Source organism: Poecile atricapillus, chromosome 5 (assembly GCF_030490865.1).
Source record: "Poecile atricapillus isolate bPoeAtr1 chromosome 5, bPoeAtr1.hap1, whole genome shotgun sequence".
In the NCBI taxonomy this organism is placed as follows: Eukaryota; Metazoa; Chordata; class Aves; order Passeriformes; family Paridae; genus Poecile; species Poecile atricapillus.
The window spans coordinates 23,133,839-23,151,428 of record NC_081253.1 but is presented as its reverse complement, the minus strand read 5'-3'; the positions used below and the strand labels follow the sequence as shown (position 1 = coordinate 23,151,428).

Genomic DNA, 17,590 nt, shown 5'->3' with positions numbered 1-17,590 from the left:
CCACTGCAGCCAGCTGAAGGTAGTGATATTCTGTGCACATCTCTGGGGAGGAGAGGCTTCTGGTGTTGTTACAGCGCTGGCTGCAGTGGTGTGGAGAAGTGTCACCTGTCTCTGGCCTGACAGCCTGGGCTGCTATGCTTTTGAAATCAATCCCTTCAGGACCCTGGGATGTGACAGAAATCTTCCTGAAGCAGCTCCCTGTTCAAGTGCACTTGCCCAGGTCCTGCTCTGTGTAGGGTACCCAGTCCTGGTGCCCAGGTGAGACAAATGTGCAGAACACCATGTTAACACAGTTCTGTATGCCTTATGGTCCCAGTTCATAGACAGGCTGTTGGGTCCTCTCATGGGAAAAGACGTGAGAACACCTTGGATTGTTGTAGATTTGTGTGTGGGGAAGGAATAATTCCTGGAACAGTAGAGGCCCAGCTATGAGCGCACTCTGGAGTAGCAAGCATGGGCAAAGATGACTGATGGCCCATTATGTGGTTGAAGGACATTGCCACTCCCTGAGAAGTGTTTCAAACAAAAGCTGAAGCTTGCATGGTAAAAATGAGAGCTTTTGATCTCTCTTTTTTGCTGTTACTTCTTACCCAAGAAGACAGCTGAAGCCTCCCATCCCTACCCCACCCACCCAAGCTGGCATAGGGCAGTGGGAGATGGCAACTTCTCAGTAACCAAGAGCAGGTTCAAACCCTCAGAAGAAGGGAGGAGAACACTTTTCAGGTTCTGGAAGAAGAAATCAAAAACACCAGATACGACGCAGAAAAGGTAATGCTGTTCTAACGGTATGACATGGCATCAGCCTGCATTCAATTTCCCATACCCAGAGCTTTTTTGCATAGCTAGAAAATAATAAAAGCCACTCCAGAAGTATTAAAAAAACAACAACAACAAAAAAACAACACTTTGGGGGTTCAATTTCTTAAAGTTTTCCACTAGGATAAACATACATTCATTCCAGACACAGGATTACACCATGGTGTCTTGGAGTCCACGCTGTCATGCTGGCAGCTCACTCATCACGGTGTCCCTTGGAAGCAGCATGAGGAGCACTGGTCTGTGTCAAGTCTCAGCACCGAGTTTCTGTCCCTTGAAGCTCTCCTTTGGCAGGTACCCACCTGCTATTGCAGACAGCAGCACTCAGATCCAAAGAGCTGCTGGAGCACCCAGAACAGGGAAGAAATCGCCTGCTCCTGGTGATGGTGTTTTTGCTATAGATAGCAAACTGTGGTTCTGAAACATGCAAATCCATCTTCATGGCTCTGGTGTTTCACCAGTACTGAGTCGGGGGTGCGGGGGAAGTTTCCTTCTGTTTTTTTCTTTTCTAATTAGGCAATGCTTCCTAGATTTATGTGGTACTTGAATTCTGAAGTGTTATATGCTGACCTTTGTAGAGTGAAGGGTCACCTAAACTGGGAGTATCCTCGTACCCTGTAACCACACTGCTGGTAAGCACCCATTTGTTTAACAGAGCTCCAGGCAAATAAACTGGGGTGGGTGGGGCTGGAATTCCAAGATTTCCTCTCCTAAGTATGTGACAGAATTCGGTACTTACCTGAAAGGGACAGGCAGGACCTGGAATGTGCTCCGTGTTTGAGGTATCAAGGTCTGGAGGAGGGTAATGTGTGACCAGAACACACAGAGGAATCCTCAGCAGTGTCTTCACTTCAAGAAGCAGTTATACAGGATGGACTTATCTTCTTAAAACAAAACAAAGCATGCTATTTATGACCCCACTGATAAATGACTTTTAAAAAAGGATTCTCAAAAAGATTCTTGTAGCTCTCTAACACCTAAAATTCAACTGCCCTGCTGAATATTTCTTTTCTGGATAAATATCAGAGGTGTAAAGTAATGTTCTATTAGAAGTGTGGCTGGAAACATATTTGTGTATATGTTCTAAATTTCTGAAAGTTGTATTCACATAACTCAGCTTTTCCAAACAATAGCAACAATATGGTTTTGTGGTTTTGTGTAGTTTTCATGATTGTATATATTTAATTAGTCCCCTGTTAAATTAATGGCTTATAGTGATCTTTTTTCATCACTGCTTGATGATTGTGTTTCATAGGTCTGAACAGAGACTTTTCACTCTTAAAAGATGGTCCTAAGAACCCAGGTACACTCCTTGAGCACTCTGAACAGTCTGTGATTTTTAGCTGATGTTTTTATCACAAGTTTAATACGTACAACTCTATTTATGTATAAACATAAAAAAATTAAACTAAAATAGTTTTTTCATAGAACTGAAATGTAAATGGAAGTTCAACATAGAAAATAAGAGACATGGGGCCAAAGTGCCACCATAATAAATTATCTTATTAGTAGCTGTAGTTTGTAGCTACCCTGAGAGTTTGATGTAGATTACCAATCTGTATCTTAATCTTCCTTCTTTACAGAGAGAGAGTAGCCTGTCTCAGGTCTATATTTGGTGCAGAGCTCATACTCCACTGTGCTAACACACCACATCAGGAAGGAATTTCAAATGCTCCCAAGGAATTTAGTAACAAAAGTCCTGTTGGCTTTCCTTACATGCATGGGCAAGGGAACATAGTAATCCCGTGTAATAAACTCTTTCTGCTGCTGCTGGAGCCTGAGCACCGGACTAATGAACCCTCTGATGTCTCTCCACTCTCCTGACAGAGCTGAATATCCTGGGCCACCGTCTTTGCTGGCAACCTTTCAGCTGGGCTGACCTGTGTGTGTGCCACCTGTGAGCTGCCAGGACGGCTCCGCTTCTGCGTTCTCCAGGGCAGAGCTCCGGAGGCTGTGCAGCTCTTGTTTTGAGACAGAAATGCTGAGCTTCTCCAGGGGTGCTGATGGGGTAAGTCTGTTCTCCGGCTGATTCCGAGGAAACTGGAGAGCCTCCCTGCCTTTCTGCAGCAAACCGAAGAGGATGTGCTGATGTCTTCAGCTGGAATGTGAGAGAGAATAAGACATGATCCCTTTGCAATTCACGCTTGTGAACTGTTTTCTGTTTTGTTTGATTTCTTTTACCCCATTCAATAGTTAAAATTTTCACAGTCTATATTTTGCCATTATATTTACATTCGAATAGTCATCAAGTCACTTCTTTCTTGTCTTTTCTCTAGCTGTCACTTTAAGGAAAGGTGTAAATCCAACTTGTATTTTTTATTGTCTGTGATAGCAAAATCAAATTAAACTTGCTAAAATATATAATAGCAAGTAAACTAACGTGTTTCAATTTGGAGAAATCTGTTCAGATTGTTTGAATTTGAGATACAGATGCTAATCACTCAGAGCTGTCAATGGCTTCAGAATTACTGCAGGGGTCCATGTTCCTCTCTCTTTTCCTTTCCTCAGATAAAGTGCTTTTTATCCTCTTCCTTCAGTTTATCATTGCATGAAACCACCTCAAAGTTATCTGCAAGTCAAGAATCTGAAGAATTTTTTATTTTTGCATGGGATTAGTTTCAACAAGGAAAGGAACTTCTTCCTGAAAGGACTAATGTGTTAATCCATTCTCAGAATAAGAAATTTGCTTTGCTGTAGGGATTCTTAAGCAGAGAATCCAACACCTCAGTTTTTCTGCTGTCCATCTTGAATCATATTCTAAGATAACAAGATATGAAGAAAGCAGATTAGATGAGCACATTACTGCCAAATTTAGTTGTTGTTTATTATTATTATTATTTCTGTATTTCTGAAAACAGGATGGTTATACCTTCTTCTAGAACTCAAGCCTAATAAATAAATGTAAGAATCAGTTCCTATGTGCTGCATACCTCTTTATCTTGTATATAAGACCAATAAAGAACTGGAAGACAATTTTTTAAATAACAGATGCTAGAAAGATTGATGTTTGTTTATATAACATTTACAATCTGGAGCTGTACATTTAAAGGTTATATGAGCTTTCTTAAAATTAATTTGGAGGCTGAAGTGACATTTAACCCTGGTTAAATTTGCTGGATCTTTTCTATCATTCAATAAATAATAGAGATTTAGGCACGATTTATTATTTACAGGTTCTAGGTACAAATAGCATCTGTACTTTGTGGAAATCCTCTAAGATCCATAAAAAGGGATGCAGGGAAGTGCAAGCTTCAGGATGAAAGAGCAGAACATGATAAATTGATGACTGAAATGTTTCAGCTGTCATTGCTCCCCATGTCTGTTTACTGTATGGGTTTTTTTAAATGTTGTTGTCCTTGGAAGCAAACAAATAGTGATTTTTGCTCTTACCATTGCACTGAATTAGCAGTGTTAAGCTGTTTGCTGGTTTCTTGGTCTCTGCTATACTGCTGGTTTTACAGTTTGCAGTGTTGCTTTCTTTTCTCTCACAGAGATGTTCAGACAAGAATAACTTTCCTTTTGGTATTTTCTCTGTTTTGTGTGATGGTGCTTTTTGGGAAGGTTTTTCTTTTCATGTTGATTTCTCAGTGTGGTATGAAGTGTCTTCAGGATAGGTGATGAAGGGGAAAGAGTAGAAAGGTTTTTGTTAAGGTGATGCACAGGAAGACTGGGAATATACAAGAATATAGTTCTTCACTATAATTAGACGTTCTAAAATAAAATTAATCTGAAACTATTGTTTCTGGAACCGAAACAATACTCCAGGCTACACAGACTCTTGTCTGTGCCCTTGAAACTTCTTGCTGGAGAGAAGCAGGTTCTCAGATCCTTGGGCACCTTTTCACAGCTGTTTCCTAGCCCTTAACTGGGACTTCTATGCTTTCTCTTTCCATGGTGGCAAGGACAGGACAATCTCCTTTTGGGACCCAGGATCCTTCCTGGGCTACTTTAGAGCCACATTTTCTTAAGTTCCTGGGCTCTCAACTGACAGGGAAATGCCTTCTGCCTGTGCTGCAGCTCTTACCTACGTGAAGTTAATGTCATTGACCCTTTCTCTCCCTCCTGCCCTGCTCACAGCTCCTGTCCTGCCTCCAGAACTTGGCAGCAGTGACCCCTCACTGCTGTGGGGCAGCCAGGCCCGCATGGGTGCCCATCACTGCTGGCTGGGAGCCCTGCTGGGGCTGTGGAGCTCATGCTGGTCCTTCCCCTGCCTCTGCATGCAGGAAGTTTGTTTGTGCTCAGCCACTGTTTGTCCTGTCTCTCTGGCCCTCAGTAAAAGAGGAAGGCCTGCAAGTGCCGTTGTTCCCTTCTGTTTTCTGTCATCCTTCTCTCCAGGGCAGCTCTCTACAAGAAAACTTCCTTCCATCTCTGATGTTCCAAGCTGCTGTTCCCCACAGGCCATCCATGTGCTGGCTGACCTCTGGGAGCAGGCACCTCTCTATCCCACCTTTGCCCCCTGACTGCTGCCAGGATGGTTCTTATCCTTCTTGGTTTGGGGTTTTAGGAATCCTAGGTTAGAATTTCAACCAGTTTGTCACCCTAGAAACTTATTCAACCAGTGTATGGTAAAAAGGAACCTCTTCCCAGGAGGAAAACATACCTTTTGCTCAACACTCACCCTTGATGTGACCTCCATGGCTGTTTTATGTTTTACTGCTTGCTTTCATGCCCTCATTCCTGATGATGCCTGGAACTGGTCCCTACTTGAAAGGTGAGACCATAGGAACCAGTACAAAGCAACAAGCACATTCTTGGAGAGGACTGATGTCTTTGTCCCTGCTTCAGGTGAGGCTGTGGAAGCAGTGTTTATTGGAAGCACCTTTTTGCAAGTCTCATGAAGCCCAGATGTCTGAGGGATGCTTCCTCCCCTTCTTGGCTGTGTATGCCTGTTCTCCCAGGCGTGAGACAAGGAAGAAAGAGGAGACCCACTACATTTACAAACCAGTCAGAGTGAAGGACCTTGAGTCTTTGAGGCTGCAGGGAGTGAACTTTGTCTTTCCTGGAGGCATTTTCATAGTGCACTAATAGCTCAAAAGCTCTCAACAGAAAGAAACTCATCTCCAAGAAATCAGACCCTTTTTCTATGTATTGCTACCAAAACTGTGAGTAGCACACTTTGCTTGCTATACATGAGAAAAACCTGTGGATTGGACACCCTAAATGTTGAAAATGAAGTGAATTTTATCATTACCTCTCAAATCCTTTTTATGTACAGTTGTTCCAGATAATACATGGCATTATTTACACTAGAGAGACTTGATCTTTTTTTCTGCTTTCGTGAGATTGTTTCCTTTGTTCCTTTGTTCACTTTTCTTGTTTCCTGTGGACAGCTGGTGAATGTTCCTTTCTTCTTGTCATTCTTACTCTCTTTCACACAGCAGTAGCAAAAGGAAAATATTTCTCTCTCCTGACACAAATAGCCTGCCTTTTTCTGGCTGCTACCAGGAGTTTTGTTTGTTTCAGACAGAGAACAGACAGATAAGTAAACAAGACAGAGAAAGGCATGCTTGTTAAATGTTGTTCCCTTGGACACAGCTGAAACTGCTCATCATGCAATGCCAAAATCCTCATATTTTTCTCCCAGGGTCTAAGATATTTCTCCCAGTTCTAAGATATGTTTTGATTCCTTGATAACTTTTTGCTGTCACTACTCTGATGTTTCCCTGTCTCTATCTTCTATGCTTAGCATAAGATGAATAAATACAATAACCATGCATTTGTTATCACACGTTCTGAATCACTTGTCTTGGTTGTTGCCAAATTTGTTTGTAGTCAACTTCTTGAGTGAAGAATTTTCCCTTTATTTCCAGCTGTCAGCACGATGAAAAATGATACTTCATTTAACTTGAGTGAAAAACAGCTCTTATGTCTGGCTACCCCAGGGAGATGATGGATTGGCCCAACTTGTGCCATGAAAAAATACACTTAGAATGCTCGTCTGAGAGAACAAAAACTCAAGGACATAATACCAAAATTGGTTTGCAACTCTTTTTGTAAGAGTAAAAAGATGTTTGGCTGTTTTTTCCTAATTAGTTTTTCCAACAGCCAAGTGCTGTTTATCCTCCAAGTGCAGTCCTGCCTGCAGGGTAAAAAACCCAAGTTGCTTGTCTTCTGGAATATTTTTTTGAAAGCTGGAGTACTTAGCAGATTTGTAGAATGGGTCTATCTTCCGGCCAAACCAAAATAGGTCTCTCTCATGTTCTCTCATGTTTCGATTTTGAAGTTTTATTTCGGAATTCTGTCTTCCAGGTTTTGTGTTAGGATTAAATATCAAATTTTTGTTCTTCCATACTTACTACAGGAATACATACAAGTCCCAAGGAGATCTGTCTGTTATTTCAGTGACAGGGTCCCTGGGCCTCTTACAGGTCTTGGAAAGAGTTTCAGAAAATTGTGTGATGTTTGTTCTTTGGTTGGCAGCTTGAGGGTTCATGGCTGTGTTTTGGCAGAAGGGATGGATTTTGCTTTTCCAAGGCCATTTTGTTCAGCACAAACCACAATAAAGGGCTTCTTCTTATTCTGTTTGAAACCTATGGTTTGAAGGAGGTGCTCAGATTAAGATTATAATCTGCCAATAATTGGAGGGGGAAGAAGTGAATGAACAAAAAAGAAAAATCCCACCTTGATACATAAATTGGAATTTCCTGTAACTACCTTAAATTTCTTCTAATCCAGACTATTTTAGAATTTGCTTCCAGGTCTTGGTTCCATTGCAGGTGTGCGTGTCTTTGTATGTAATTAGAAATCTAGTTTATATAAAAAGATATTTAATTGTTACATATTTTTAAACAAATCAAGCAGATGCTTAGGGGAGACTTATGCATGTATTTTCTTGGGTGGAATTGTTTTTCCAGAGCCTAAACACCAGTGTCACTTTCTCAGCTGTTCTGTGGAAGGAAACCCAGCAGCTGCTGTCACATAGTGTGGGCTACTTGTGGCATGCTTTGGACTAATGGCAAGAAAATGAATATGTCAGACCAGTATTGTAATCTAAACGTGTCTAATAATTCCCCATACTAAATGAAAAACTTAAGCAGCTTTTAGAGAGGTCTTATGCTCCTTTAGAACAAAATGAAGACTCTAGAAACAATTTAAGATTAAATTGAAAAGCAGGTAAATTATCTTAATCTTAGGAATTAAATATTCCTTAAGAGTTCAAGGTACTTGGTTTCCTCCTCTGATTGTTATGGTCGCTATACCTTTAAGTGTTCTTGGATTTAAAATCTCATGTTTTGATTTAGCATTTGACTTGTATACACATGCTTATCCTGTTTAAAGACTTTGATTCAGCAGAAGAATCGTGTTGAACATATATATTCAGTAACTAGTAACTGAGAAAGTGTTTTACTGGTGTAATGTGAAAATGTAGTTGCATGTTTGAAACCTGGTAACACTGGGTTTGTCAGTATAGAATCAGTGGTAATTTTTTTCTAGCTGTTTCAATTTGAGGACTCTTTTTGATTTGGTTAGCTGGTGTCAGGTGATGTCCATGGACGAGGCCCTTCACACTTCAGATGGTGACAAAAAAGAACAGGCAGCTTAATGCTACCAAACTAGGGGTGTGTCAAATCTCTCTCAAGAATGATAAACTCAGTGGAGTTGTCTATTTTTAACCTCCTGTTCTTTCCTTTTGGCAGACTAATCAGTGTTAGCTGAGCAGTTTCACTGAATGAATCCAGGCGACTCTGGTGCTGTCTGAAATGAGCAGTGGACCCTGAGAGAGCGTCTGGAGTCTGCTCTGATGTGTGCAGTCCCACTGTGAAACACCATGTCAGATGAAGCCAGCTCGGAGCAGGAGCCTTCTACAACCACAGTCAGTTCAGTTGCTGTGCAGGCTGGGGATGCCAGCATTGTTATAGCTGTGCTTAAGGTAAGGCAGCAACTGCTGGCATGTCTGCTCTTGTCTTTCTGCTACTCCGTGATTAACACTCCTTCCAGATACTCTGGGTAGGAGTAGCTAGCATAAAATGATAACACAAGGCCATCTCACTAGTCAATACCTAACACACTTGGAAGTTAACACTTGTTTCTGTTCTCAGTTACTCCTGGTGGCTTTTGGGTTGCTGGAGGGTTTTTTTCAAGTAGGATAAATAACTTGGTCAAAATGTGTAGGGTCTTAGAGGGAAGAAATTCCTCTTACTTTTTAAAAAGAGTCAAATGAAGAGTGGCATAAAAATGTGTTTAAAGCATGATGATTGTAGTTAAGCCTCCTTAAGTTATTTTAACTTGTACTCAGCAATAACTTTGCACAACAAGTGACTTTATAAACTGCACAGATGAGGTATTTTCGGGGGGGGGGGGGGGGGGGGAAGGTCTAAACTTAATATTTTTGGAAGCTCTGAATCCACAGTCCCACATTCTCAGTAAAGCCCTTGTGTGCAGACAGTTGTGCTTATAAGCACTGAAAGGCCTGTTTTGTGAGCTGGAATCCACACCTTCAGTTGGCGTAAAATTCAACATTGGGAATAAATCTGGATGCCAGTAATGAATCCCAGCTGGAATTTATTGGCAGTTTGATTTTTCATTCTCCAGGCAACCTGGAATATGTGCTAGCCTCAGCCATTAGTTTGTAACGCAGAACAAGGTGATAATGAGTTGAGTTGTCACCTAATTTAGGTAATTATTCAGGATGGTTTACCTCAGTTGTGGGAAGGATTTTTTGCGGTCAGTTTTCACCCTTCCTGTGAGGTGGTCTGCTATTGCAGGGGAGTAATTTCATTGCAAGGAAACTCAAGCTGAGGGTGAAGTCATTTACTTTTCCTCTCTGTGGTGTGGAACCATGCTAGTTTCCAGTGACAACACAGCTTCGGTCCTTATCAGAATCCTTTGGCTCCTGTTCCAAAGGCTGCTAAGTGTCCCTGCTGCTACTTGTGCAATGTCTTGTTCCATGTATTCGGTACAGAGCTACACTGGACCCATGTGGTAGAAATAGGATCTGAGTTCATGGTTTTTGCATCTGCTGTAATATATTTGGTACTTCTGCTTGCCCCACTCACCCACCAAATTCACTTAACTACCTGTGTCATCTTCAGCTGGAAGGGGAGATGAGTAAGAGAAAACTTTTTGTCTCATTGCAATAATTTTACTCTTCATGGGAAAAATCAATATTGGAACACCTTCTGGAAAACGCTAGTCTGGGATTTTGTTGCCTGTTTCAAATGAAGTTTATACTGTATTCTCTGTGACTGTTGTGTGTATGGTCCCTGTGCTTCTAGGACCATGGAAAGTGTGTGTGAGCTGAGAGTCTGTGAGTAAATAAATGAAGGAAACCTTGTGTTCTGAAGGCTGTAATTGTTTCCTTATTACAGTGTGGAAAATGGGTGAAGCTTCAGCTAGCTGAATCAACACCAAATATATTAGAAATTGGCAGCAATCAAGATGAGACTAAAAAACTACTTCAAGATCATGAATTCCTCCTGTCCAAGCTGAAGGTAAGGTGTGATAAGACCATAAGAAATTCCTCAGATCTTTACAGTTCAGGTACAACAGCTGATGTAGCTGCCTGTGCCTCCTATTGCTGTATGGTGATCAGGTTAAACTCCACACAGAAAAAAAATATATTCAGCAGTCTGAATTATTAGTCTGAATTCAGTAAGTCTGAAGTAAATATTCCACAAATACTTTAATTGAATCTTAATTTATGTAAATTGCATTGGGGATGATACTGTAAGATTAAAACAGTTTGTCTTAATCTAGGAATATTTTAGTTAAGTAACAGCCCTAAAATCAGATTTTGGCATTCCTGAGTGCAGATTATAGGAATGGTGGCATTTGGGCAGGCTTGCATGAAAGAACTGAATAATTTTAAATGTGGATGTTTGACACTGAGAGAAGTCTGGAGTCACCTAAAAAGAAGTCTTGTTTTAATATTCTAATAGGGTAGTTTGACTTTTTATATGTAGACAAATAAATTCCTCTAACATCTTTGAAGCTATGAATAATAGCTTGTCTATTTAATATTTAGGGAGATTACATAAACATGAAATCTGAAAGAACAAACATGATTTGGACAGGATCAAGAATTTGATTTAATACCAATGACTATGTGCTTCCCCAGTCATTAAAAATACCCAGTGAGTGTGAGGTAATTCAATAGAGTACATAGAGAATGTAGCCAATACACTGCTTTATGGGGATTTTGAAGAGTATGAGGAATAGAATTATGGAAAAAACCCACCAAACACCCAAAACCAACCAAAATACCCAAATCCTAGAGAGGTGGTTTTACTTTCCTTTTGTATGCAAGTGCCTCATCTTTATGGTCACTAATCCAACATTTGGGAGTTCTTGGAACAAGTTGCTGTATCCTGTTTGAGCAATTCAAATACAATTATTTTCTGTTTTATGCCTGTGGTCCTTGCAAAATTTGGAATTAATTAATGAATAGTCTGTAAAAGAATTAAGTTCAAAATGACTACTTTTTCCTCAATAATATGAGCTGTGCTAATAAGGGACTGCAATGTTGTAATTCTTCCTGGCTGTGCATTTTTCAGCCATGACCATTTGTGACCTATGGTAAGCTGTTAACACCTGTCAGTAATTACTTAGTCTAAAATCACTAAATCCACTCGTAAAAAGTTTTTCCAAGATGGATTCTCAGTTTTTAAAATATTGTTTATAGTAATTATTTTCCCCTTAGTATTTGATAATGAATTATACCTAAGCTGTGTGAAGATGGGCAATTGTTTCTCCATTTATTTTTTATTATTACAAAAGAAAAAGGAAAATAAATCCCGACAAACACCCATACTTGATAAGCACATGCTCAGCTTTGCTGATTAGACTAATTCAATTCAAAATTAAACTTTTGTGCAGGTCAGGGAAAAACTCTTTAATGAGTAATGATTCAATCACTAAACTAGTCCTGCTTAAGGCAAGAGTTAGATGATTCATACTAAATACATCTTCAGAATCAGTAGAGATGAACCTATTGACTTTTTGTAGATAATTTATGAAATAGTTGTTCATTCTGGCATTATCCCATGTTCTTTATCAAATTTGTTCCAGGTTTTGATCACCCCTTTGCTTTTTAACTTCATTATTCTCATCCCAGTATATTAATTGCAAGTTATAATCCAAATATTCAGGCCAATTTCTTTTGTCAGCTTAATATGTTGAAGATTCACAGGTGTAAGGAAGGACAAAACCTGGCACAGTGATCAGTTTACAGTACCTCTGATGCTAGAGGAAAAGGAATGTAATCCAGCTCAGTATTTCAGTTTTGACTTGGCAATGCTAACTGGGTTAAAAAAGCCCAAACAAACAGTTGGACACTTAGTAAGGCAGATGGTACTTTAAACAATAATTGGAATAGACTTGTTGAAAGAGAAAACAATAATTTCTAGAACATTTTTAAAGTTCTTTTAATGTTCAAATTATAGTGATAAAAATTGGCGTGTGATCTTCAGGGCCATAGGGAAAAACATATCCACAATACTTTGCTTTGATAGAATATACTCTACCATATTCATTACTGATTTACATTTGTTCCATTAAATTGAGGAACTGGGAACACCCTACTACTTAAATAAAAAGCAGAATACAACTTTCGAAAAGGGCCCCACTTCAAATGTTTATGGATTAGGAAACAGATGTGTTATTATTAATAGAGCTGAAAGAATAAATGTTGAACAGGAAAGATTATAACTGAGACTAAACAGAGAATATACATACAATGTTTACATCCAGCTAAAAGTCCCCTCAGTAGTTTTATCTAATATCATCTGGTTCTAAGCTAATATATTCTGTTTCTGTTTTGCTGAATCAGACCATACCAGCATTGTTGAAACCATCAGTTTCTGAGATTTCATGCAAGTCTCTTTCCCCATATCTGACTCACCCTTCATTAGGTAACTTTCAGCAGTTTTTATGTCCTGAAAAAATGTATATGTACATTTGGATGTCTCATTCTTCACAATTTAGAAAGAAAAATGAGAAGAATCAAACCTATAAAACCTGGGACAAAACTTCCAGGAGGTGAAATGATACAGATTGCACTCTGCTGAGATGTTCCTCTGCCATTATCCTGTTATTTCCAACAGAAGTGCTACTTGGAGATATTTCTGAGTGCTTGGGTCTCTCAATATCAAAACTTGCTAGATCATCTGGGAGGGGGAGGGGAAAAAGAAAGAAAGAGAGTGTGTGTGTCCATAACAATGTTAAAATTCCCCGTGAGGCATTCTTGGCTTGCTTCCAAAGTTCTGGTTTTTATCATTAGAGAGACTGTGGCAGAGCAGCCACAAAAATGAAGTGAATCTAGCCCATAAACTTAAGTTTAAAATCATCATCACTACTAATTTGGCTCATGAACCTGAGGATTGCTCCTAATTGTTTTATTTACTTTAATTCACAAGGGACAAATTGCAAAACATGAATTTATATGCTAATAGCCAAGAGAAAAAAATTAGAAAATTACATTCTTCAAAAAACACTCATATAATACACTCATTTTTTGCATTTGATATCTTTTAAATAAGCCTTTAAGTTATTTCAAACAAAAATGTTTTCAAAATGCTTATTTTCCAGTAATTTTGTTACAGAAGAAATTATTTGTTAGTATTTTCTGAATTATTGGCAATTAGTTGTTGAGGTCTCCAACAGTACAGTTAGCAGCAAAGGTCATCTGCATTTGTATCAAACCAGAGCTGATTTTTTGCAAGTGATTTGAACGAAAACAAAAGAGGAAAAGTTAAAATGTAATAAATATCTTTTCTTCAGTGTTAGTTCAGCTCACTCATCATTTTCAATATTTGTATGAGCAAAATTCCCACCAAAATAGTATTTGTCTTGAAGTAGCTTTATGACTATTTTCTATTTTCAAGTTAACAACTGTGCTTTATAATCTCAGCATAGCCTTTTAGCACCAACTAAAGGTTAATTTTAGCAGCATCTCAGTGCTAAGAGAATGGGAGGGTAGTTCACACCTCTGAAAATTCCGAGTTATGTAGTCAGTGTACAACAACTCAGGAAAGGCAAAAGATCATTTCCCCCTCTCATTCCTTGCTCTTTTAACAGAAGGAAAAGTACCCAAATAATGGACTGTGAACAAATTAATACAAGAGCTATACTATCCAACACAACTTACCTAAAATACTTTTCTGTCTTTGCTGCAATACCAGAGGCAAATGTACCCCGAGAAGGAGTGGGGGGAGAGGTGTGGCTGTGCAGCAGCTGCATCACCAGGCAGCAAAGCATTCCTGCTGCAGGCCTGGGATTGCAGCCACCCAGCATCCCCTCTGTCCCTCTGAACCACAGCATTGCTCCCTTTAAGCTACCAGAGCTCTTCTTCTGGTAGGGCAGAATTAGACTTATCATAGATATTTAATAGGAATTGAGATTGGTCTGTTGTTTTTAGAGCAATGCTCTTCTGACATGGTTTTACTGACGGCAGCAGAAGTTGCATGTTTGCACGAGCTCCTTTTTGACTACATGCTGGACATTCCTTCTATTGTCAAGCTTCATTCCAGCTTCTCAGAGTCCAAAGTCTTCTATTTTTTTTCCTTTTTATGTTCACAGGGAATGAAACATGAGATTCCAAAAGTGTTTGAGATAATTTTAAGTCTTTACTGGAAAGCTCTGTTAAGTTCACTCAATTGATGAAAACCTCATAAAAATTATTCTTCTTCATTAAAATTATTTCTGTGCAATATTTTGATTTCCATAAGTAATTTTTTTTTTTCTTTATGGAAATACGTTTTTTTTCTCTTACTAAGTTTGCCTCTAGACCAAGAGACACAAGTTGGAAAAAGGGAAATACCAATTGGATATTAGGGAAAGAAAATTTTGACCATGAAAATCAATTCATTCTAGAACAGGTTGTGCAGAAAAGCTCTGGATTTTCCATTGTCAGGGGTATTTAAGACTTCATGGGCTAAGTCCTTGAGTAACTAGAGAAAGGGGTTAGATAGATGACCCGAAGAGTCCTGCCCAAATTATTCCTTGACTGTGTTGATAAAAAACTTATATTTCAAAGATAAAAAGTAGAAAACTTCAGTCTACTTCATTTAAAACAAACTATTCACATATGTAGTATATAGAAACATAGTTGAAGATAATTTTTTAAAAGTTCACAGTAACTAGTGGCTTTGACAATTGTGCAAAGCATAATTTTAAACTCATGACAATAAAAACTTAATATCACTCTGACCATCTTAGGCAATTGAACTGTTCCTCAGACAAAGAGTAGTTTCCTGTAAAATATTTATGTATTTTTTAGTCTGTCTTCTCAAAAAGTAACTCTTTCTGTTGCTGAGGAAACAGACAACATGACAACTCTTGTTACACTATATTGGTTTTTTTTGTACCATTACAGGAACTATTATTTGAAGGCAATCAAATACACATGCATTTTAAATGAGTGAACCATATTCAATCCATGCTAAAGAAAAAATTAAGTCTGTATTTGAAAACTTCCATTAATCAGTTCTAAATATTAAAAGACTATTACACATGAACAGTTGTATAATTCTTTTTCTTTTTTTGTAACTTTGTTTGCTTTAACCTTCTAATTTTCTTTGGTTGGATTTGAATTAATCTCATAGTAACTGAATTTTAAAAGATGCAGGAAGCATGACTGATAATCTTCGAAAACTATCTCAGTTTTCTCTGTGTCTTAGGGATTAGCTGCGCCTCACAGCTAATCAGTTACTAGAAAACAGAGCCTACTTGTCAGGGATAAATGGTAATTAACAACCTGGTCAGAAAAAGGGCTTCTAAAAGAAGAAAATATGCTTCTGGGTCTGGTACCATTTGTGTAGCATTCATCTTGAGTAGTTAGACAAGATTTAGCATTTGAAACGTCTTTTAAATATGTTGAAGCACATGTAATATTAGGATAAAAGCATACCTAGTTTTATTTAAAAATATAAAATGGTTATCTTTTTAAAAAGCTAGTCTTTGCCAAGAAATTCCAAGTGGAACTGCTTCAGATGTCACCTGCTTTTCTACAGTGTATTCAGATCAGCAGTAAAAGTGGTCTGATCAATTTGGTAAATTTAACCATCTAGTGACAAGCAGTTTGGGTGTAAAATTCTGATAATATTTTACCTCTTTTGTTTTAATATCAGCATTGTCATGACTATAATGCTTCTCATTAATTAAGATGCTGAGTTAGTAAAGAGATTATCAATATCTCGTATATTCATTTAATTCCTGTTATATTTTACAGAGCCGGCCTAGAATGTTAATAATATCTCACGTTGGATAATTAATGAGTGCCACTACTTTTACAGAGTTGTTGTGCATGTAACAATTTTATGTCTCATCAAGAAAGAAACATCATAAAGACTTCCCTTAGAGTGATTTACTTTATCAACTTTTTATCCAGTAGTATATGAGTGGCCTTTTAAATTGCCTAATAAAAATTTCACATTACATATTAATTTGGTAGCACCTCTAATAACAAAAAAAAGTGATGCTTTATTAATTCGTGCTCATAATAAAACCCAAGATGGGGGTTGGGAAGAGCACAGAACAAATGCTATCAATTTTTCTGACACACTAAAGATTTGTAACATAAGCTGGAAATGGACCAGCAGTTATCTTCCTTGTGGTGAGATTAATAAAAGGAATGGAACACAGAAGAATTATTTTGACAATAGAGCATTATTATTTGTTGGCCAGCTTGAGCAATGCAGCAACCTGAACTTGAAACATTACATAACTTAGGTGTGCTTTTTTGGAGAATATGTGCTTATGTTCAAACCACACTTGTCTGGATTGCCCTGTAGTCATCAGAAACTTATGATTAAATTACCTCACAAATTTCTAAAACTTCTAATGCCCAGTAATGTAATATGATGACATATGAAAGAGGAATCAAAATATCTGCATCGCTACCACTTTAAGGAAGACAGATCTGTGTTTATGGAAATCTAAAAACATTGGAGTGTAAATATTAGAGATAACATGATAAATTCTCTTAACTCTTGTTTGTATGTGAATTTTATAAAACTATTGCCTCTTAAGTGCAGATGAAACTCAGAAGCTTGCTATAAAACACGTAGAGACAGCCACACTCCTATCACTAGAAACTGGAAATAAAGAAGGAGTAGGAGATTTGTGGCTCCTGTACAGACTCACTGTAAAAATATCCTGACACCAGTATCAGTACAGTGTTTTGGACTTTGTATACAGATTTCTTATATTTGGTTTGGTTTGGTATCTTTACTTCTCAGGCTTTGGAAGACAAGGTGTGGGACCTGCTGCATGAAGCAGACAAGGTTGCAGAGGAGAACAAAGAAAAGAGTCAGGTTTATGATGCCATGGCAGAGACCCTTGGGGATGCATGGGATGCCCTTATCATTACGTTAGAAAAGCGACAGGCACTTCTGGAACTTACTTCAGTGTTCTTTGAAAGCGCTCTGCAGGTTTGTATTTAAATCAAATATGTGTTAATTTGAAGCCACCCTCATCTTACAGGTACTCTGACCACTGTAATTTCAATGTGTTTTATATTGTTCATTGTATTCCTAAAGGTTGAGGCAAACAATCAGATTAAAATCTTGGGATGCATCCTTCCTTTTCCACCTTTTGGAGAGTACACAATGAAGCTGAACAAAAAACCATGTAGACTTTAAGAAATATTTTAGTCATGATGTCTCCCAAATTTGTACTTGACAGAAAATGCCAGTGAAAAGTGGAAATGGACCAAACCCTAAAATATGTATTTCAGTGGCTATGGACATTCTGCAGAATACCTTTCATTCCTTATGTTTAAAATTACTTGGCATTGAAAGAACTTATTCTCAGGTGCTTTCATTAATGCACACTCGTG

The 17,590-nt window shown here is 38.3% G+C and overlaps 1 protein-coding gene across 2 annotated transcripts in view; it reads left to right on the top strand.

The window, feature by feature from the left end:
• Positions 1-2,659: 2,659 nt before the first annotated feature.
• Positions 2,660-17,590, top strand: part of CCDC141 (coiled-coil domain containing 141) — a 61,158-nt gene continuing 46,227 nt past the window's right edge. The window contains exons 1-4 of one of the 2 annotated variants that reach the window (XM_058840444.1): positions 2,660-2,824; positions 8,454-8,686; positions 10,125-10,247; positions 16,992-17,183. In XM_058840444.1, coding sequence (XP_058696427.1) covers positions 8,585-8,686; positions 10,125-10,247; positions 16,992-17,183 — 417 coding nt within the window. In that variant the 5' untranslated portion in view covers positions 2,660-2,824; positions 8,454-8,584. The remainder of the gene's footprint in view (positions 2,825-8,453; positions 8,687-10,124; positions 10,248-16,991; positions 17,184-17,590) is intronic. The other variant, XM_058840443.1, reaches the window with a different exon arrangement.